Source organism: Petaurus breviceps, unplaced genomic scaffold (assembly GCF_028583685.1).
Source record: "Petaurus breviceps papuanus isolate PSGF00001 unplaced genomic scaffold, PetGlider_PUasm1.0 99, whole genome shotgun sequence".
NCBI classification, from domain to species: Eukaryota; Metazoa; Chordata; class Mammalia; order Diprotodontia; family Petauridae; genus Petaurus; species Petaurus breviceps.
In genome coordinates this window covers 9,747,500-9,770,427 of record NW_027187465.1, presented here as the reverse complement: position 1 = coordinate 9,770,427, position 22,928 = coordinate 9,747,500, and the positions used below count along the sequence as shown (strand labels likewise).

Genomic DNA, 22,928 nt, shown 5'->3' with positions numbered 1-22,928 from the left:
GAGAGAGAGAGAGAGAGAGAGAGAGAGAGAGAGAGAGAGAGAGAGAGCGCTGTTCACCAAGAGTTCAACAAATGTAGCACCACTACTAATGTACATATCTCATTTCCCATTCTAGAAATGCTCTCCTTCCAAGAATCTCCCTAGTTTCCTCCAAGGCTTGGCACACACATGCTGCCTCCTGCAGGGAGTCCTCCCTGATTGATCTGTCACTTTCTCCCTCCTCATCAGAGTGGGACCTCACCAGGAACTTTTGTAACCCTGGGCATATCATTCAAGTCTTTGGGGCTCAGTTTCCCCAAAAAGAGGAGATTGGACTTGATGGCCCTAAGTTCCCTGCTAACTGTAAATCTATGATTCTATCCTCTGTTTATAGGCTGAGAAGAAAGTCAGCTCCCTCAAGGCTGGGATTATTTTTAGTTTTGTCTTTGTATGTCCAAGGGGTGGCTAGGTGGTGCCACAGTGCACAGAGCACCTGGAGTTAGGAAGACTCACCTTCCTATGTTCAAATCTGGCCTCAGACACTTATAAGCTGCATGACCCTGGGCAAGTCACTTAACCCTGTTTGCCTCAGTTTCCTCAACTTTAAAATAGGGATAATAATAGCATCAACCCTCCCCAGGGTTGCTGAGAGGATCAAATGAGATAATAAGTGTAAAGCATTTAGCACAGTACTTGGTACACAGGAAGTGCTATATAAATATTAGCTGTTAATATTATTAAGAATTAAAGCTCTCTTTTGACTTTGGGGCTAGCCTGTACACAAAGACACCTCCTTCTGTCCCCCCATATATTGAAGCATACATGGATAGGTATCTATATATTTTCCAAAAGTCTTAATGCCATTTACATGTACACACATATACAGTGTATATATACACACACAATACATATATGTATACATGTAAATGTATATATGAATGAAGACACATACATATATATGTAGATGATGTAAATGTCAGGGCAAGAAAGCACAAGTAATAATTTTAATGCTCCAATATATATTATAAGTAGAAAGAGGTACAAGGGAAGTACTGTAAGGTATTCAAGAATGGGAAGCATAGGATTATGGATTTAGAGCTAGAAAGTACCTTACAGACCACTGAGCCCAAATTCCTCTCCCATTTTGCAGATAAGGAAACTGAGGCCCAGTCATGTTAAGTGATTTGTCCAGGCTTGCAAGTGGCTGAGGCAGGACTGGAACTCAGGTTCTCCAGACTATAAGTCTTGTGCCCTCTACCCTCTCTGCCACGTTACCTTTCAAGTTCATACAGGATATTCAAGTGTCATTTTTTGCTTCAAAGGAAACACAAAGAAATCGCACGCTACAAGGCCTCAAGCTGTAATGATACCTCCCAGAATTATAAGATTTAGTGCCAAAGAATAAGTAGGCTGGAAGGGGCCTTTCAAGGGTCATACAGTCCTTCCTTTTCATTTTACAGATGAGGATACTGAGACCCATAAAAGTGAAGTAACTTGTTCATGGTGACCCTTGTGTATTGGGTTGGAGTCAAACCGAGACCTTCCTGACTGCAAATGCAGCTATCTTGTTATTGTGCCAATGCCATGAAGCTTTTGGCTCACTTCTAGCTACCCTTGGATGACCACAAGCAAGCACCCTCACCTATTCCTTAACCAGAGTCAGGCCCCAGCCTCACCTCCACCTTATAACCCTTAAATTCAGTGGAAATGACTACTGATGGCTGCAATTCAAAAAATTCTAGGGTGAAGTGGGATAAAAACTAAATATGAATTGCCCACTTCTGCCCAGCCCCCTGCTTGACAAGTGGTTTTACGCAAGGGATATTTTCCATATGGATAAAATTCTTTCATTGGGCTGTTGGCTGATTTATGGAAGTGCTGACAGATGGAAATCCCAGCCTGAGCCTGATCCCCACACTTGGACTTTGTTATTCTGAGGTGTTTACTAAGTAACAGGCATACAGAGCTCTGCAGTGTGCCCCCACCATGGGATTCCTTGGGTGCCCTCAAGGTCTCCAGCCCTCTTTCCACAAAGTGAGTTGACCCTTGGTTCCGTAAGTCAAAGGGAGAGAAGAGAACAGACCATGAGCCTATGGATTCCAGGCTTATGGCCATTCTCAGTTGACTGGACTTTGGTCACAAAGGAGGCTACTTGTATCCCAACAAAAATCCTCACTACCAACCCAGGCAGTCTGATGCACTTGGGGACAACAGCCTCCTTAGAAAGTTTTCCTGACATCAAGACTAAATAATAATAGATGGCATTTTTTTAAAGCCTTTAAGGTTTACAAAACACTTTACAAATGCTGATTCTCATAACAATGGATAGTAGCACTATCACTGTCCCCATTTTACAGATGAGGAAACAGAGGCAGATAGAGGTTAAGTGACTTGCTTAAGGTAACACAGCTAGTAAGTGTCTGAGGCTGCACTTGAACTCAGAGCTTCCTGACTCTAATATGAATGGAATTCTACTGTTTCATAAGAAAAGGTGAGCAGGCGGGCTTCAAAAAAGCCTGGAAAGATTTGCATGAACTGATACTGAGTGAAGTGAGCAGAACCAGAACGCTGTGCAATGACCAACTTTGATGGACGTAGCTCTTCTCAGCAATGCAGAGTTCTAAGACAACTCCAAGAGACTCATGACGGCAAATGCCATCCACATCCAGAGGAAGAACTATGGAGTCTGAATGCAGATCGAAGCAGACTAATTTTTTTGGTTTTTGTTTTTTCTTTCTCGTGGTTTTTCCCTTTTGCTCTGATTCTTCTTTCACAACATGACTAATGTGGAAATATGTTTAATATGATCATACATGTAGAGCCTATATCAGATTGTATGCTATCTTGGGGAGGGGAGGAAGGGGGGGATTTAGAGCTCAAGTTCTTATAAAAGCAAACACTGCAAACCAAAAATTAATTCATTAATTAATTTAAAAAAGAACTTCCCGACTCTAGGTCTTGCACTCTACCCATTGGGCCACTTAAACACTTCTCCTGGCTATTTTGTGATGCATTGGAAAGAGGGCAGATTAAAAGTCAGTGACCTTGGGGCGGCTAGGTAGCAGTGAATAGAGCATCTGCCCTGGAGTCGGGAGGATCTGAGTTCAAATCTGGCCTCAGACACTTAAAACTTACTAGCTGTGTAATCTTGGGCAAGTCATTTAACCCCAATTGCCCTGCATTCCCCTCTCCAAAAAAGCAAAAAAACAAAAAAAAGTCGGTGACCCTGGGCAAATCATTGGTTCCTAGCATCATGAGACTTTCATCTAATTCAATGAGGTGAGGCAATGGAGAGAAATGGAGCTGGCATCTGGACGACCCGAGTTCAGCTCTGGCCTCTGATACTCCCTGTGACAAATGACCCTGTGAGGTTCCTCCTCCATAAAAGGAGACCTTGGACCAGACGGCCTCTTAGCTAGGATCCCACAGACCATGTGAGTATCTGGGGAGGCAGAGGAACAATGATGGCCTGAGGCTGATCACTCACCTGCGTGCTTGTGGGGCTGCTGGAGGCTCCGAGGTCCTTGGGGGTTGTTTCCCTGTTGTAGGAAGAGAGCAGCGCCTTTCACCATGAAAAAACTCTCACTGAGGCTGGAAGGCATAAAAAAAAACCCACCACTGTAATTAGTCAATCTGTCCTAAAACACAGCCCTGGTGCCGCTGCAGGGGAATGCCTACAAAGGAAAGATCCACAGCCCAGGCCCAACCTTCCAGGACAACGTCCCTCCCTTCTCTCCCACCTAATAATAGCCCAAGTTTAGAGAATACCTAAACATCTTTTCCATCCATTAACTGCATATGAGCCTCAGAACTGCGTATGTGGTCGAGAACACAAGTATTTCGCATCCTCATGGTGAAGAAACTGAGGCTCAGAAATGGCTCACCACCTGCCCAAGGTCACCTAGTTAGTAAGTCAGGAGAATAGTTGGGATTTGAACTTGCATCTCCTGATCTAAGCTCAGCTCTTTCCCTATTGTACCATTTAGCTAAAGGTGTCATGGACTGGTGGGTGCTAGGGCTGAGCTGCCTGGTTCTAGACTTTCCAGGTTGTCGTCTCATGTCACTGGGAGGAATTGAGGTATGAGCCAAGTAGTCAATTTGGAGTCAGAGGACCTGGGTTCAAGTCTAGCGACCTTGGGGAATTGTTGATGTTGTTATGGGAAATTAATCAATTTATTATGGAGTTAGATGACGCTGTGGAGAGAGGACAAGACTTGGAATCTCAAAGATACTAGCTGTGTGACCCTGTGCAAGTCACTGCACCTGTCTGCCTGTTTCCCCATCTATAAAATGGAGATAATAGCACCCCCCTCCCAGGGAGGTTTGTGAGGATCAAATGATATGATCTTTTTAAGGTACTTCGTAAATCTAAAGCACTATATAAATGCAAGTTATTCTGTTACTTTCATATTATTGATGTTGTCAAGTATAACGCATGTAATATATACTAGGCAACCAGGCCTGGTGTCAGGAAGACCTGAGTTCAAATCTGGCCTCAGACACTTATTAGCTATGTGACCCTGGGCAAGTCACTTCCTGCTGTCTGCCTCAGTTTCCCTATCTGTAAAATGGAGATATTAGCATCTACCTCCCCAGGTGGATCAAATGAGGTCATCTCTGTAGCACACAGTAGGGGCTATGCAAATGTCTATTCCCTTCTCCTTTATGTACCTACTATGTGCCTGGCACTACAGACACAAATACAACAAATGAAATAATTCCTTTTGGGACTGGGATGTCCCATCTAACTTATGGAACCCAGGACTAGGCTCTTACAAGATCACAGAAACAAAACAGTAGGGCAGAATGTACATTGGCAAGAGGGCTAGCTCGGAAGGCAAAGGACCTGAGTTCAAATCCCATACGAGATGCTTGACTACCTGTGTAATCCTGGGCAAACCCCAACCTCTCTGGGTCTCAGTTTCCCCATCTGGACCCAAGATGCTGCAAATTACTGACCCTATGATCCTCATCCCCAAATCTGAGCCCATCTGTGTTCCCAAACATACAATGGGATCGGGCTTTGTCTCATAAAGCTGGAAGTTGTTTGCAAGCTTTGGGATGACAAGCCAGCTCATCTCCCTGATTGGTCATTGTCACTTTGGAACTGCAAGGGGCTTGAGATGCCAGAGAGCCCACATCTGTAATATAATAGATGGAGAAGCTGAGGAAAAGGGAAAAGGGGAGAAAAATATGCATGGAAGTCAGGAGCAGAGCTGGGAGAAAAGTGAATGTGGATGGCCTGGATACCATCTGGGAAGGACCTTCAGGGGCAGGGGCATCTCCAGGGTGTGGAGGCGGCTGGGCCAGATGTGGAAAAGTCTGGGGAGTCAGAAGCAAAGCAGGGCCTACTGGACCACTTTGTATATATTTGTACTGATTTACTCTGTCTACACTGATACTGTATGCATTTCTTTTTGGGGGGAGAGTGGTTGGGTTTTTTGTTTTTGCAAGGCTATTGCGGTTAAATGACTTGCCAAAGGTCACACAGCTACTAAGTGTCAAGTGTCTGAGGCTGGATTTGAATTCAGGTCCTTCTGACTCCAGGTCCGGTGCTCTATTCACAGTGCCACCCAGCTGTTGATATGTCCTTGTTGTCATCCCTGTTAAAATGTAAGCTCCATGCTTGCATGAGCCCCCAAGAGACCACCAGTAAGGCCAGCACTGAAACCGAGGTCCCCAGACACAATCAATCAACAAGCATTTATTAAGGGCCTACTAGCTACCTGTAATTGTGCTAGACGCTGAGGACAGATGTACAAAAATGAGGTGGGCCTGGCCCTCACACTCTAAGGGGGAAGCTGGTAAGTCCAGAGCTTGGCACAGTGTCTGGCATACAGCAGGTGCTTAATAATGTTTATTGGTTAACTGCACCCAGATAAGGATATACAAGAAACTATATACAATGTAATTTGGTGGAGGGGGGGACCCCATCGGCTTGAGGGCCAGAAAGGCCTCATGCAGGGGCAGCTGTGAGCGCAGCCTGAAGCTTTCCTCATCAGGCCAGGGGCCCAAAGCTCAAGTGGCCTCTGGGAAATAGCCAGCTTAAGGTCAGCTTTTCAGCTGAGTCTTAGGTTATAAACTGGTCTATGTAAAGCTTCAGGTGAAGAATTTAGACAGAGAATTGGAATTTCAGTAGATATAAAGATACCTATGTGCAAAGAGAGTTTGCTGTATGCTTCACCACCTCTGACATCCCCTGTTCTGAGGCCCCCACCAGCTCTGTTCCTGTTCTTTTTTGTTTTTTTTTGTAGGCTGGATAATTTTTTTAAATTATTTTTTCTTTTTTAGGTTAACAGATATGTTTTGAAAACAAACATGTGATTGGTACTTATATGTTTCTGCCTAATTATTTTTATGTTGCTTTTATTGGATGCTTATTTAGTTAATGAGGACTAATGTTAGAAGAAAACAATAAATGAGCAGAACACAAAGGAAAGGGAAGACTCTTTGTGGATTTGCTGAGGGCCCTGGTAACTCCAGCACCAAAAATCCTTCTCTATTTAAGCAGACAAAACAATGACAATCCTTGTTCTAAGGCCCCTTCTGGCTCTGACATTCCCCGTTCTAAAGCTTCTCTCAGCTCTGACACCCCCAATTCTAAGGCCTTTCCCAGCCCTGACACTCCCTGTTCTAAGGACCCTCCCAGCTCATTACATGATTCTACATAAGGGGACAGAGAGCCCTTGGCTGCAGCTGGACCTCGCTATTCATAAGACAGGGTGCTCCATAGCACAGACAAGTTGCCATACAGAAGGTCTCACTGCTGGAGATGAACAGTCTCCTTCTCCTCTCCCACCCCAGCAGCCTCCCTAAGGGTGGGCTCCATTTTGGATTGCTTAAGCAGGGAAATCTTGGAAGAAGAGTCTTTGGCCCCTCTTTGTGGGCCCAGTTGCCTCCCCAAGGGAGAGATAAAGAAAGCTCCAGCCATTTAAAAAGGACAAGGAGTTCTTTCCATCCCAAGGCTTCCACAAAGACAGACACTTAAAAAAAAAAGACCTGAATTCTAAGAATGAACAGAAGTTGTGGGGTGGAGGGAGAAGAACATGATGCTTGGGGCCAGGAAACCTAGACCCCCTTTGACACTATCTGTCAGACTTCGGACATGTTCTACTATGAGCCTCAGCTTCCTTTCTCATCTATAAAATGGGAATAAACACACTCACATGACCTTGAATTCCAGGGTTGTGTCTTTTTTCTTCTTCTTATTCTTCAATAAAGTGCTTTGTAAACTTTCAAGGGCTAGAGAGAGGAGGCTGCCATTAGCTAAGCCTCAAGAAGCTTCTGTGGTTCCTTTTGGCATTTAAAGCCCTTCACCACCTGCTCCAAGTCAATCAAAGCTTCCTGTATATTAGCAGATAGAGCGCCAGGCCTGGAGACAGGAAGACTCAGTTTTGTGAGTTCAAATCCAACCTCAGACAACTTACTAGCTGTGTGACCCTGGGCAAGTCACTTTTCCACTGCCTGCCTCAGTTTCCTCACCTGTAAAATGGGGATGATAACAGCACCTACATCCCAGGATTGCTGTGAAGCTCAAACGAGATAATTATAAAATGTTCACATCCCAGTTTCTGGCACACAGTATGCACCATGTAAATGCTGGTTATTATGAGTATTACTATTACTCTTACTCACACACTCTCTGGTTGAGCCAAATGGGCCTCCTTACTCTCCTGCCTCCCCATGCCTGGAATGCTCTCCCTCCTCACCTCCACCTCAGAATCCCCAGCTCCCTCTAAGTTCAGCTCCAGCATCACCTCTAGAAGGCCTTGGGGGATTCCCCCACTTGTTAGCATTCCACGCATCCTGAAATTACTTGGCTTTATTTTCTATAGATTTTTATATATAGCAGGTGCTGCAAAGGATAGACTGTTAGCCCGGAGTCAGGAAGACTCATCTTCCTGAGTACAAATCTGGCCTCAGACACTTACTAGGTATGTGACCTTGGACAAGTCACTTCACCCTGTTTACCTCAGTTTCCTCATCTGTAAAATGAGCTGGAGAAGGAAATGGCAAACGACTCCAGTATCTCTGCCAAGAAAAACTCAAATGGGGTCAGGGAGAGTTGGAGATGACTGAAAAATGACAACATACATGTGAGCCCCCTCCATCCCACCCCACCTTCCATAGTAGGTTATAAATTCCTGAGGGGCAAGAGCTGCTTGGATTGGGGAGGAGGCAGGCGGGAAGGAAGCCTGTTCTCCATCATCAGAAGTCATCAATCATGACTCATCACTGACGCTTTTTAGGGTGGTCACGCTTCAGGGCCAGATTAGACGAGAAGAGATCCCCCTTCCATCTCTAGCCCTAAGGCTACAAAGTTAGATCCAAACTGAACCCTCCAAAATTATTGAAATCAAACTTATTATGGGTATAAACAGTAAGAGTACACCAAGATGGCGAAGGCTAGTGGACTAAGGGCTGGTTCTGGGTTAGAAGCCCTGCCTCTGATCCATCCTTCCCAGGTGAACCCAGGCCAATAAATCATTTAGGAACTCATTTCTCCACTGGGATAAAAAAACAGGTCTGGATTAAACAAATCTTCTCTATTCAAGAAACACTGAAATGGCCCCTGAATTATTCTAGGTAACTGGTATCATTCTAGACATGAAAATAACCTCAGGGTATAATCAAGAAATAGCATGCTGGCCCTGGAGTCAGGGAAACCAGAGTAAAAAGACTGGTGGTGAGGCAAGCCACCAACCTCCCTGGGCCTCAGTTTCCTTATCTGCCAAACAAGGGAGTTGGATGAGAGGGTCTTCCAGCCCCACCCAGCTCTGAATCTATTGTCCTATGAAATCCCACTTGTGATACTATGTGACCATGGGCAAGTCTTTGAGCCTTGGTTCCCTCCCCTGGAAAATGAAGAGGCTGAAGTAGGCAGCCTCTAGAAGGAAAGCCCTCCCTTCTACCTAAATCTTTGGTTCTTTGAGGCCATGGTCCACAGTAACACCTTTCCCCAGTGTACCATCCATTTCCAAACACTCACAGGAATCACAAAGTCAGCACAGGTCACGGGTTTGTCGATCTAGGGAAGTGATGAGAACAGGCATTTTTAAACACCTACTATGTGCATTACCAATATCATCTCATTTGATTTCAGGGACCTCAGAGGCCATAACTTGTTCAACCCCTCATTTGACACATGAGGAAACTGAAACCCAGGAAAATCAGACTTGAGGGTGAACATTCTTCATTTTTCCCAGGAAAAAATAAGGCCCAGAGGGTAGAAGGGACTTCTCCAAGGTCACACAATGAAACCAGTGATAAAAGCAGGACTAGAACCCGTATCTTTTATCTCAATTCATCACCCTTTTACTTACACTTTTTCTCTCTCTGTTAACGCCAAATTTTCCAAAGTCTTCAAACAGGGACGAGCAAATGAAAAACCCTCCCTGTTCTGCAGCCTCACACTCACCTATGAGTGAGAAAGAAATCTCCAAGCCCCATCTGGAATGACTAATATTCAGAGTGGTTCATTTCCGCATCATCAGGCCTTCCCCACCAGTCTCTCCCCTTCTCTCTCCCCTAATTGCCTACCATTTCTCTTTGGCATTGGATAGTCAAGTTCATCAGAATTAAGTCTTCTTCAGAGCCCAGGTCTCTGACTACACTGGGCACTCAGGACCCCCGTCACAAGGCTTCCAGAGCCCTGAGGAGAACACAATATCCTTCCATGCCTGCTCCTGGCACATCAAAATCCATGCGGAAGGAAGGAGAGAAGGGAGGGGAGGGGAAGGCTTTCCAATCCAACACCCATCTCTTTTGTTTGGAACTTTCAAAAACAACCAAAAAAAAAACCCCTAGCCCATTGGAACTGGCCAACCCTATAACCATTCTCAGTGACCTCTGCTTTGTGAATCATGGACAAAAATTACTGTCTCCCTTCCTTTCCCCATCCCCCAAAGGAAATGTTACAACACAAAAGGAATCAGCTCATTCTGTCCCATGATCACAGCTCTAGTGCTGGAAACGACCTCAGAGGTCATCTAATTCAAACCCTTTCCCTCATTTGACAGATATGGAAACTGAGGCCCAGGGAGGTCAAGCAAGTTGCCCCAAGATAACATAGTCAGTGGCAGAGACGGGATCTGAACCCCAGCTATCTGACCAAAAATCCAGGGTTCTTTCCATTGTGTCTCAGTGCCAAAGCCGATGGTCCCTCTGGGCTCCAACCTCAAGCCCAGTAAGTATAGGGTACTCCCCTCCCTTTGGTGGGAGGGCAACCAGACTTCATTGATCACTGCCTTTTAACCAGCTGCCTCTGTTCTCCTGGACAATCAATGAGAGTCACTTACTGTAAGAATGTTTCACAGGGCAAGGCAGTCAGAAGAGCATATTAGCCAAAGGCTGTGAGGTCACTCTCCATCTTGAGAGCTCAGGGGGATGGACCAACCACACAAAAGCAAAAAACAGTCAGCCACAGGATTCTGGGACAAGACACTCAACCTCAATGATGTCCTATTTCCCAGATTTTCAGCACTGTGCTCACGAAGGGGACCAGCTTCTTAAGTGGCTGCATGGACCCAACCATGATGGACACTTGGATCGTCACAGAATTCCCCTTACCAGTGAAGAACAGTCACTTAATTCATCAGGATTTCAAAGCACCCTTTTATGGAGTCTCTTAAGAAAAATGGATTCTTTTGATAGCCCACACTCCCCTAGCTCTGTAACACATAAAATTCTCTCTTCTTTCTCCCCCCCCTCCTCCTTTTCCTCCTCTCTCTCTCTCTCTCTCTGTGATATATATAATTCATTCTTTCTCTCTGACTCTTTCTTTCTCCCTGTCTGTTTCTATCTCTCTCTCCCTCTCTCCTCATCTGTCTCACATACACACACAAAGGGAGAAAACAGATTCTGTGTACATACACACCAAGCTAGATAACACAGAAGGTAGGTATAATGTTAGAAGACACATCCATAATTTCAAAGCAGATGAAATCCGAGAAAAGAACCAGTAATGCCAAATATACCTAGAAAGTAAAGGGGACCAGAGACCCTAGGTATAAAGAAATGAACTTGACCTTAGAGGTGACTGACAGTGTTCTGAGAACCCAAGAATTTCAAGGGCTGGAGGAGGAATCAGTCTTGCTTGGCTTGGCCCCAGAGATAGAGCCAGAAGTCATGGGAGGAAATTGCAGAGGTGAGCTTAGGCTCACAATGAGACGTGTCCCAAAGCCCACGGGGTCCCCCTCCCTGGAGGTCTACAAACCAAGCTGGATGAATGTAGGGGATGAGCTGAGAGGATTCTGGTTAGAGGAGACAGGTGACCACTGAGATCCCAGCCATGTCTGTGACCGCGACCATTCAATTCTGACTCACTCACATACCAGTTAGAACCTAGAGCAGGTGCTGCTGGACTTGGAGTCAGGCATGGAGCCTGGTTCAAATCCCACCTCAGTTGCTTACCAGTTGTATAATTCTAGACAAGTCACTTGTCCTCTTTGGGCCTCAGTTTCCTCAGCTGTAAAATGAGGGGCCTGGGCTGCATGGTTTCTGAAATGCCTTTCAGTTCAAAATCTCTCATCTTTCATCAATCAATCAAGTGCCCTATGGGCCAGGCACTGTTCTAAGTGCTGAGGATACATTACTGAGATAAAAGACAGTCCTTGTCCTCAAGCAGCTTACAATCTAATGGGGAAGACAACATGCAAATAAAATACATACCAAGCACGCTATATACAGGACAAACATGAAACAATGGACAGAGGGGAGGCGCTGAGGTTAAAACGGGCTGTGGCAGGCTTCCTGTAGGAGGTGGGATTTTAGCTGGGACTCAGAGGAAGCTGGGGAGGTCAGCAGAGTGGGCAGCAATAATCTTCATCTGGGACTGGGAATGTGGAGGGGAGGAGGGGGAATCAGAGTGAAGGCAAAGGCTTCGTGGCCAAGCTGGACCTTTAAAAGAAGGAGCCTCCAACGGCCATACACACATCTGCATAAAAGAGCTGGAGGAAAAACCGACCCACAACCTCTGCCATATATTCAGAAAGTGGATCTGAGCCTCTGTTTCCTTATCTGTAAAATGAGGCCACTGGATGAGAGGATCTCTGACATTCCTTCCAGATGTAAAGCACTATTCTATCCTATTCTGATGCACTGATAGCGACCTGAGTGGGCATCCTCTCAGCCCAATCCCTTCATTTTTACAGATGAGGAAACTGAGGCCCATAAAGGACAAGGCATTTGCTCAAATCCACTCAAGTCATCAGGAACCACCCAACCCTAGCCCTGGCTCCTGCTTCCCAATGTCTCTCCCTAACACCACTGCACCTCATGGGGTTATGGAGCTGGAAGGGACCCTGGGATCCATCTAGTTTAATATTATTATTTTATAGTTAGGGAAACTGAGGCCCAGAGAGGCCTTTTTCATGACTTTTTCCCTGGAGTAAGGAATAACAATATGGTAGGTGCCTACATCTTCTGATTCTAAATCTTTCCTCTACACACACTGTCTAAAGAAGCTGATATCTAAGTTGGAAAGGACCTCAGAGCCTTCTTGTCTGACCTCCTCATTTTACAGCGAGGGAAACTGAGGACTAGATAGGGCCCTATGTTGTTACCTTGTCTTCTCCATGTGAATATGAGTGTGCACACAGGCACATGTGCACACACGTGTAAAACTCTGGCCTGTCTAAAGAAACAGACTCACTGGCCCAGCTCTTAACATCTTTTCTCTAGCTCCCCCATGAGAGGTTTTTGTTTGCACCCATCAATGATCTGAAACAACCCACCAGACTCAGGGAAATACATCTAGAACATTCTCATTTCACTGTCTGTGAAAACTCGGTGGGGGGAGCATCCAGCAATGGTCCCCTCTGCCCTCCTGCTCTCTCCAAGACACGCCATATTGTAAGAGGATCGTAGATTCTGAGCTGTCCAGCTCAACTCCCACATTCTGCTGATGAGACCCAAAGAAGGTGACCTGCCCTAAGCAGGGGGTAGGTGGCAAAGCAGAGATTGGAACCTGAGGCCTCTGGTTCCAGAGTCAGGGGCGTTTACATTCCTCCATACTGTCTCTGGACCACTCACAGCTCTCATCCTGAGTTTAATAATAACAATAATTGCTAAATGCTTTACAATTTTTTATCCTTTTTGATCCTCAATATAGTTGATGTATTGTCCCCTTTTACAGATGAGGAAACTGAGGCAAACTGGGGTTAAGTGACTTGCCCAAGGGGGAGAAGCTTTCCAACCCCACATCACTGCCCTCTCTAACAAACACACGAAACTCAAATATCAGCAAAAAGCTATAGAAAAAGAAAGGAAAAACCCAGCAGCCATCCTTCCCCCAACCCCAACTCTCAGGATGTCAGCCCAGTCTTCCGAGAAGCCAGTCCCAGTCAGGAAACAGGGTCTGAGGGGTAGGTGCATACGTACAGACAGGGCCTGGGAAGTTCCCGGGAGTGGAGGTGCGGTGCTGGCTGCAGAGAGAGGCAGAAGTCAGCCAGGTTCAAGGGGCTCATCCCGGAGGGCCTGCACATCCCTCACATCCTTCCAGATGGGCTCTCCTCCCCACTCCCCTCAACAAAGCCGGCCCGAGATCAGGACAGAAATCAGTCCACTTGGCTCCTCAGCCAGGAGCCAAGATGACCGGGGTCTGGAGACCCTCCCTGCCGAGAGGCAAATGGCTCTCAGGGGACGGCAGCTTCGCCTGTTATCTGGGATTGAAAATGCACTTGTCCTGACATTTCCTAATGAAAGAGGGCCATTCAGAGAGGGGCAGGCAGCTGGAGCTCCTCAAATCACTTTCCTCCTACAGACTTTTTTTTTGTTGGCCTTAGAAGCAGCTCAGTGGATATTGGGTGGGGGGGGGGGGAGTGAAGAGAAACAGCTGGGACTCAAAAAGCAAATCCTCCAACAATTTGGACACGTTTAGGTAAAAAGGGCCTTGCTGAATAACACAGAGGTTTGAATTCGCTGATCATTAAAGGTCCCTTCCAAGGACCTGGTTTCTAACATTCTTTGGTCTAACCTTTGTTCTTCTTTCTAGAATTCTACGTTCCAAGTTCCTTCCAGCTTGATCCCATCCAGACTGAGTTATGACATTCTATGGTCTAACAGTCTGTTCTAAGGATCCTTCCAGCTTTAACAGTCTAGGTCAGGGGTGGGGAACCTGCGGCATTGAGGTCACATTTGGCTTGGGTTCTAACATTCTGTGACCTAATATCCCATGTTCTAAGGTCCCTTCCAGCTGTGACGGCCCGGGTTCTAGTATTCTACATTCTGAGGTCCATTTCAGTTCTAACGGGCTGCACTCTAATGTTTTATGGTCTAATGTTCTCACATTCTGAGCTCATTTCTAACATTCTAAGCTCTAAGCTGACTTAGTCCTTGTCGGGACATCTGATGTTCTGAGTTATGAATAACAATCCATCCCCATCGTTTTGCCAGTGAGTCTACCACTTAGTATTCCTAAAGCGCTTTGTATTTTATAAAATGCGTTCCCATCATATTTGTTCAATATCACAGGAAACAAAGATGGGCAGATCGGATGGAACACTCGCCTTCAAAGTGAACCAAGCTCCTTGTGGGGCTGCAGATCTTTAGCTCAGCATCCCACAAAGTGACTCACGGGCAGCAAGAAAGATATCGATGAATGGACTTTCAGGGGGAAAAAACCCTAACGGCTCAAAGCCAAAAACCGAACCCCAGCACCACTAACAGCTGCTGCCTGGATGTGACAGCATCCCTGGGCTGGACACTTCAAAGTCCTCTGACTAATGGAGTCCAAACTTGGTCAAGGGCACACAGAGCACGGCTCATGACTCAGAGCTAAGACAGAGGGGCCAGAAAGTCAGGAGCCCTGGGTTCTAATCCTGCCTTGGCAACCATATCTCCACATGTCGTCTTTGGAAAAAGAGAGGACTAGACCAGGAAGGCCTGTTCCACTTTCTAGGTTCCACGTTGGCCAAAATGAACTGAGCTGAAGGAGCAAATTGACTAACTTCCCTGAGCACCTGCTTCCACTTGCACTGAGACAAAGAGAATTAAAAGGACCAGGAAGAGACAGGAAATGGAACATTCTGTGCTCTGGAATAACTAGGACTGGCAAAGGGCAAGTGACTTTAAGTGTGCAAACACATCATGCAAATGAGTTCAACTGAATACATAATAACAGCATCACAACTCAAAACAACTGAGTGGGGAAAAAGCTAAACAAATATAAACACCTACTATGCGCCAGGCATCGTGCCAAGTGCTAGCAGCCCTGGGAGGCGGGTGCTGCTATTATCCCTATTTTACAGATGATCAAACTCCGGCAAACAGGGGTAGTGACTTGACCAAGTCAAACAGCTAGTAAGTGCCTGAGGTTACATTTGAACTCGGGTCCTCTTGATTCTGAACGCAAGAATCTAATGCACTGTCCGGTTGCCTGAGACTGGAGCCTCAGCAGGGGCTCTGAGGGGAAAACTAGTTTCATTCCTTTCATGATATTTTTTCTTCTCCTTTTCCTTCCTTCCTTTTTTCTTCCTTTCTTCCTTCTTCCCTCCCTCCCTCCCTCCCTCCCTTCCTTCCTTCCTCCCTTCCCTCCTTTCTTCCTTCCTCCCTCCCTCCCTTCCTTCCTCCTTTTCCTTCCTTCCTCCTTTTCCTTCCTTTCTTCCTTCCTTCCTCCCTCCCTCTCTTCCTTCTTCCCTTCCTTCCTCCCTCCCTTCCCTCCTTTCTTCCTTCTTCCCTCCCTCCCTTCCTTCCTCCTTTTCCTTCCTTCCTTTTTTCTTTCTTTCTTCCTTCTTCCCTCCCTCCCTCCCTCCCTTCCTTCCTTCCTTTTTTCTTTCTTCTTTCTTCCCTCCCTCCCTCCCTTCCTTCCTTTCTTCCTTCCTTCCTTCCTTCCTTCCTTGCCAACTCAGTTCTCTTTTGACTATGTCATGGTGACCCTCTCCAACCAGTCTCCTGGTATCTTTGTGGGTTCAGTTCAATCAAGTCCCTCGGTGGCTTAGGAAATCAGTGCACTGCAAGGTAATTGAGCAGCACGAGATAATGGAGAGGCCCCAGTGGAGCTCCCAGAGGAGTCACGGTGCCTTCCCTCTTCCCGCAGCGTGCCTCCTGGCCCATTCTTCAGAATGATGGCCTCAGCTCCATTACAGTCTGGGTCATTAAAAACCCAGAAGAAAGACTAATCACAGAGCTGGTTGTCCCAACATTCTCATCCATTATTTATGGAAAGAAAACAAAGAAAAGTGATGATTCAGGAGAACAGAACTTCTCAGCCAGAGAAAACTCTGGGGCCTCAGGTTTTCCTCCAGCCAAGAGCACAATTAGAAAGTCTGGGTGCCCGGCTCTGCCAGAAATGGGGATACACCAGTCAGTCCTTCTGGGGCAGGACCTAGATCCTAAGGAGGCAGTCAGAGCTGTAGAGGGCTCTTAGAACAGGGGATGTCAGAGCTGGGAGGGGCCTTAGAACAGGAGATGTCAGAGCTGGGAGGGGCCTTAGAACAGGGGATGTCAGAGCTGGGAGGGGCCTTAGAACAGGGGATGTCAGGGCTGGGAGGGGCCTTAGAACAGGGGATGTCAAGGCTGGGAGGGGCCTTAGAACAGGGGGTGGCAGAGCTGGGAGGGGCCTTGGAACAGGGGATGTCAAAATTGAAAAAGGCCGTAGCACATAATAAAAAGAATAAAATTTACATTGTGCTTTACAGTTTGCAAAGTCTTCTAGGATATAATCCTCAATCCTCACAAAAACCCAATGAGTATTCCCATTTTATAGGTTAAGAAATCATACAAGCATTAAGTTCTAAGGGAAGATTTGAACTTGGGTCTTTCAGACTCCCAGGCCCAGTCCACCGCACCACTTACAACAGAATTTTAAGGTCAGAAAAGACACTTGAGACCATCTAATCCAAGCCCTCACATTTTAAGGACAGAGGAAGCTGAGGTGGCTGAGTCAGTGACGCCTGGCATTCCTTTCAGCTCCGACAGTCTTTGAGCCTATGTGGTGGTTGTTATTATCCAGATATTTCAGTCACGTCTGACACTTACTGGGTGATCCCATTTGGGGTTTTCTTAGCAACGATATTAGAGGGGTTTGCCATTTCCTTCTCCAACTCATTTGACAGATAAGGAAACTGAGGCAAATAGGGTAAAGTGACTTGCCCAGGGTCACACAGCTAGTAAGTGTCTGAGGCCGGATTTGAACTGGGGAAGACAACTCTTCCTGCCTCTAGGCCCGCTGCTGTATCTATTCCCCGCTGCCCGATTTGAGCTTATGACTTGATAACAAATTGCTAAAAATACCATCCTTCTCCGAGGATCCTGAGGATGCCCCCCTCATTATAGGTGGGCAGCAAGAGTTTGTGGGTGACAACGGGATGAGGAAACATCTACAAAAGTCAGCTGAACTCTTCATGAACGCCACAAGGACCCCAGGCTGGGGTGCAATGTCACTGGGTACACACAGAGGGGGCTAAGCTGAGCCAAGATGCGAAGCAGCCCTCGGGGTACACCCAAACACAGCTTTGTCTCTCATTCAATCCAACCCAATATTAAAGGCCTTCTCCTTGCAGGACACTGGGGAGACCAAGACAAAACCAAATAAAATGCCCCATGGTCTAAACATGCTGGCATTCCTGCCCAGGACAGATGACTCATACACACTCAGTGCAAGGTAATTTGGTGGGGACTGCGGTTGAGCATTGGCAAGAGGGAAAGGCCTCAGGTTCTACTAGGGGGTGCTTAAGCTGGGCTCTAAAGAGAAAGGGAAGGAGGGAGGGTGTTCTGGGTCACTTCTGTGGTCACCTACAGGGAACAGGGGCAGGCCAGTCTGATAGTAAGGGAGAGAGGGCGAAGAGGAGCACTATGGGAAAGGTGGGAAAGTGGATGGGAGCTAGACTGAGGAAGGCTTGACCAGGAAACGCCAGGGAGAGGATTTGTATTTGAACCAGGAGACAAAAGGCGAGACTGAAGATGTGTAAGAGGTAGGGTACCCTGGCTGGCGCCACAGTTCAGGAGAATCCATTTGAAAGAGGCTCTGCCATCCAGAGATGGGAGGCACCTTAGAGGCCAGCCTGAAGTTTACAGATGAGAAAATCAAGTCAACAAGCCTTTATTAAGTGCCTGCTATGCACGGGCACTGGACTAAGCTTTGGGAACATAAAGAAATGCAGAGAGACAGGCCCTGCCCCTAAGGAGTTCACAGTCCAATGGGGAGACAACACACAAACAGCTATGTATGACGCACCACAGGATAAATGGGGAGACAGTGCACAGAGCAAAGGCATTAAGGGGATGGGGAAAGACTTGTTGGAGAAGGTGGGGTTTGACCAATTCATCAGCAACCATTTATAAAGAGCCTATTTATAAAGAGGCAAAAGCCAGGCCCTGCCCTCAAGGAGCTTACAGTGCAGAGAGGCAAACACATACAAACCAAGTGAGTTCCAGAGAGAGGAAGGAAGCCGGGAAGGCAGAGGGAGATGAGAGAAGGCCGGCAGGGGCCAGCCAGGAAAAGGGCGCCAGCCAGGAGATGGGGGAGCGTGTTCCAGGAAAGCAGGCCAGTGCCACTGGACAGGAGAGTGCGGAGGATGTCTGGAGAGGTAGCAAGGGGCCAGGGTGGGACGGACTCTAAGTCAGACTAAGGAGCCTGCAGGTAAGAGGGGGCCCTGGAGCTGATGGAGTGTGTGTGTGTACATACACATGTGTGTATGTGTGTACGTGCATGTGTGAGAGTGTGTGTGCGTGCACGTGTGTGCATACACGTGTGTGTATGTGTGTGCAAGTATGTGAGTGCACAAGTGTGTGTGTATGGATGTGTGCGAGTGTGTGTGTGTGAGTGATCGCTTTAGTGGCTGAATGGAGGGTGGACTGGAGCGGGCAACGACCTGAGGCAGGCTATAGCAACGGTCCAGGTGTGAGAGGATGCGGGTCTGCACCCAGGTTGGGGCAGGGGAGAGAAAGTGCTGCCTAAGAAAGATCCCCTACGGAGGAAGCGTCATTGATGAGATCCAGCACCAAAGACTGCCTCGATTGGCTCTGGCCACTGTCTCACTGCACCCCAGAGCTGCCTCAGCTCGGGGGAGAAAGGTTTGGAGAGGGGGAGGAGATGATGGGGAGACTGTCCAGGCCAGGAGGGAGGAAGAAAGAGCCGTAAGATCTGGGGAAACCACTGTTCTCTCCCAAGGCACTGAGCTTTCATGCCACAAGACAGCAAAAAGCAACAAAAACTCCATACACCACAGAGAGCTTAATTCTCATATGTTCTTTTTTTTGCATATGGTCTCCCCCATTGGGTTATAAGCTCCTTGCGGGCAGGGACTGTCTTTTGTCTCTGTCTTCTCAGTGCTACCCAGTGCCTGGTACATACACAGCAGGCACTTAGTAAATGTCTACTGACTGACTGAAGAGTTTTCAAACGCCCTCCTCTAGGCAAAGATCACAGCCTCTGTCTCCCCTGTTCGACTGTGAATTCTCTGAGGGCAGCGATCACCTTTCTTTGTGTCCCAAGTGCTAAGCACAATGCCTGGCATCCAGCAAGCACTTAATAAATGCTTGCTGAGTGACTGGAAGGAAGCTCAGGACTAGCTAGTCTAACCCACGCCTGAACAACAATCTCCTCTATAACAAGGCCCCCTTTATCAAGTCTTTGCTTGATGCCTAGCAGGCACGGGGACCTCATTACTTACTGTGGCCACCCAACACATCCCCCTGACCTCCACTGAACTTCAGCTAAGTATGGAGATAGTCATACCTTGGATCTTCCCATCATCACCCACAGGGTTGCATTTCCATGTTCACGTACTCTAAAATTCCTATATATGATAATAATCATATCGATGACATCCTTCCCTCTGCTTTCTGACTCCTAACGGTTCTTTTACCACCAATCCCTCCACCTCTGTGTGTTTTCCCAAGTCATCACCTGTGGTCTGTCTCCCTTCTTCTCCCGTCTCCATCTTGACCCCTTGGGGAACCCGTTCAACTGTCTACTCTCTGGTCGCTTGTTTCCCAATCCTAACCCACCCAGATCTCTTTATCCAGACCTAATCTTTCTCCTGACCTCTAGTCTCCCATCACTGACAGTCTTCCAGACATCTCAAACTGGATGTCCATATGACTCGCCACCCCCCCAAACACCATCTGCTACCTTTGTCCCAATTCCCATGCTACTAAACATAGCAGAGTTATTCAACTGAGCTGAGTTCCCTACCAATTAATGTAACATCATCTCAAGACCCTCACTGCCACACGGCAATCCTTTATCTGCCTCCCCCAGACTCACTGGGAGCTATTCCACATCTTTTCGCCTTTTTCTTTTGGAGGGGGGAGGGCAGGGGAATTGGGGTTAAGTGACTTGCCCGAGATCACATGGCTAGTAAGTGTTAAGTGTCTGAGGCCAGATTTGAACTCAGGTCCTTCTGACTCCAGGGATGGTGCTCTATTCACTGTGCCACCTAGCTACCCCAATTTCACATCTTTTCATACTTCCTCAAGCTCAGCCTGGCACTCCCTCCTCCCACCATCTCCGATGAAGACCTAGTCTCATTATTTCCCTAAAAAAATGGTCATTTCCCCTTCCTCCTCATCTTACATCAATCAAATGACTTGCACACCTTCTCTTCCTTTACCCCTGCCTCCCATGAGGAGGTGGCCTTCTCCTTACCAAGGCACAAGTCATCTCATTCCACCCCATCTTCCTCAGGAGACTGCCCCTCCATCATCTCCTCAGTGTCTGTCTACTGGATCCTTCTCTGCTGCCTACAAATATACCCCTGTCTCCCCCATCCTTAAAAGACCCTCGCCTGATCTGTCCATGGCCTAGAGCTACTGTTCTCTATCTCAGCTCACCTCCACAAGAAAGCTCCCACACTCTTCTAAATTCTCAGCAGTCTTGTTTCTGACTTCATCATTCAACTCGGAAGTCACCACTGCTCTATTTCCAAACACGAGTGCTCTCGAAATGACCAAACTTAGCGGAAGTTCTCCCAATCTTTGTCCTTCCGCGCCTCCTTGATCGACCCCTCTCTCCTCCTCGATACTCCAGATGCCCCTCTCTCTCGGTTCTCCTCCCACCTGACTGTTCTTTCTCCTTCTCCTCTGCTGGATTTTCCTCCAGGTTACACCCAATAAGCATGAATATCCCCCAGATTTCTGCCTTGGTCCTCTTCTCTTCTTCCTCTATACTATCTTGCTCAGTGATCTCCTGTCCTCCCAAGGGTTCAACTCTCACTACCTCTGTACAAATGATTCTCAGAACTATTTACGCAGAGCTAATCTGTCTTTTAACTTCCAGTCTCCCATCCCCAGCCGTCTTGTGGACCTCTCAAACTCAACGTTCCTAAAACATGACTCGCTTTCTCTCCAAACTCTCCCCTCTTCCCAACATCTCTATTGCCAAGGGCAGCACCCCTTCTCACTCACCACCCAAGCTTACAACCTAGGAGTCATCCTCACCTTCTCCTTCTCCCCCTCTCTCACACCCCCACCCCCACCCCTTCCCTACATCCCTATTGTAGTCCCCTTTTCTACACTCACACAGTTGCTGCCCTGCTGGGTAGCCAAATACCTGGTCTGTATACAGTCCAGTCAAACTGACTTAATGCACCTCACCCATAGCCCTCCATCTCCTGCCCATTTACATTGGCTGTCCCTCCCATGCCTTCCCCCTTATAATCCCTAGCTTCCGCTAAAGCTCTGCTCAAGGGCTAGTCTTTCCTGATACCTCTGCTGTGTGACCCTGGATAAGTCACTTCACTGCTGTCTGAGTTTCTTTATCTGTAAAATCCCCTAAATTACTTGGTATTTATTTTACATAGATTTTATATAGGTTTGACTGCCTTGATAGAAAGTATGCCCCCTGAAGGCAAGGGAGCACTCCACTTTTGTCTTTATATTCTTAGTGTCTGGCTTATAATAAATGCTTATAAACATCTATGCATTTTATAGGTACTTATGTGCACATGCTATCTCCTTTGAGAGGATGTAAGCTCCTTGAGGGCAGGGCCCATTTCATTCTTCCTCTTTGTATTCTGAGGATTTAGTACAGTATCTGGTATGTAGCAGGTGCTCAATAAATGCTTATTTGATTGACCTTTGATTACCCAAAAGCCTTGGTGTAGTAAGATTTAATAAATTTTAAAAAAGGGGGCAGGGGCGGCCAGGTAGCACAGCAAGTCAGAGCACTGGCTCCAGTGTTGAGAAGACCTGGAGATCGAATCCCAGGCTCAGACACTTAGCACCCACCCAGAAACACCTGGCCGTGTAACCTTGAGCAAGTTACTTAACCCCGGTTGCTTAAAAAAAAAAAGGGGGGGGGGCAGCTAGTGCAGTGGATAGAAAATTGGCCCTGGAGTCAAGAGGGCCTACGTTCCAATCTGGCTTCGGCCGCCTAGGAGTTATGTGACCCTGGGCAAGTCACTTAATCGCTTAACCCCAATTGCCTCAAAAGAAATTTTTTTTTAATTTTAAGCTTTAACAACTTAAGACTTTTGGGACCTCCCCCCATACATACCCATATATGTTCATACACTGTCTTCCCTGATAGACTGTAAACTCCCTGAGAGCAGGGGCTGTTTCATTCTTTGTTTTGCTATCCCCCACGCCCAGCCCAGGGCCTGGCCCCCAGTAAATGCTTAATATATGTCTTTGGAGTGACTGTCTGGTTGCTATCGCGCTATATCCTTTACCTTTATCCTTTATATCCTTTATCTTTGGTCCCAGGACCCAGGACCGTCAGATAACAGCAAGGGGGGCTTTCTGGTTTTTTTTGTTTGTCTGGACTGGGTTTGGGATTTCATTTGCAGAGCAAACTCAGTAGACCCAGAATAACTGAGAACCATTCCACCTGGGGCCCCAGACAGTGGCTGGGGGGGCTCTGAGAAGGCAGGTGACCTGCCCAGGGTCACACAGCAAGGACGGCAGACCTTGGCCTTCCTGACTCAGACACCAGCTTTCTATTGGCTTGCCCGACATCATCATTAGCAGAGCCAGATGAAAAGCCAGTCCTTCTGGTGCCAGCTTTC

At 47.1% G+C, this 22,928-nt stretch overlaps 2 protein-coding genes across 3 annotated transcripts in view; both read right to left on the bottom strand.

Annotated features, from left to right (window-relative positions):
* The window catches only part of CORO1C (coronin 1C), a 544,511-nt gene that overhangs the window by 171,044 nt on the left and 350,539 nt on the right, over positions 1 to 22,928 (bottom strand). The gene's annotated exons all lie outside the window — the stretch shown is intronic.
* Positions 1 to 22,928, bottom strand: part of SSH1 (slingshot protein phosphatase 1) — a 101,790-nt gene that overhangs the window by 49,009 nt on the left and 29,853 nt on the right. Inside the window, exons 1-2 of one of the 2 annotated variants that reach the window (XM_069081519.1) lie at positions 13,360 to 13,636; positions 3,467 to 3,570 (exon numbers count right to left, since the gene is read on the bottom strand). In XM_069081519.1, the coding sequence (XP_068937620.1) occupies positions 3,467 to 3,570; positions 13,360 to 13,463 (208 nt within the window). In that variant the 5' untranslated portion in view covers positions 13,464 to 13,636. Of the gene's footprint in view, positions 1 to 3,466; positions 3,571 to 13,359; positions 13,637 to 22,928 lie in introns of those variants that run through there. The other variant, XM_069081518.1, reaches the window with a different exon arrangement.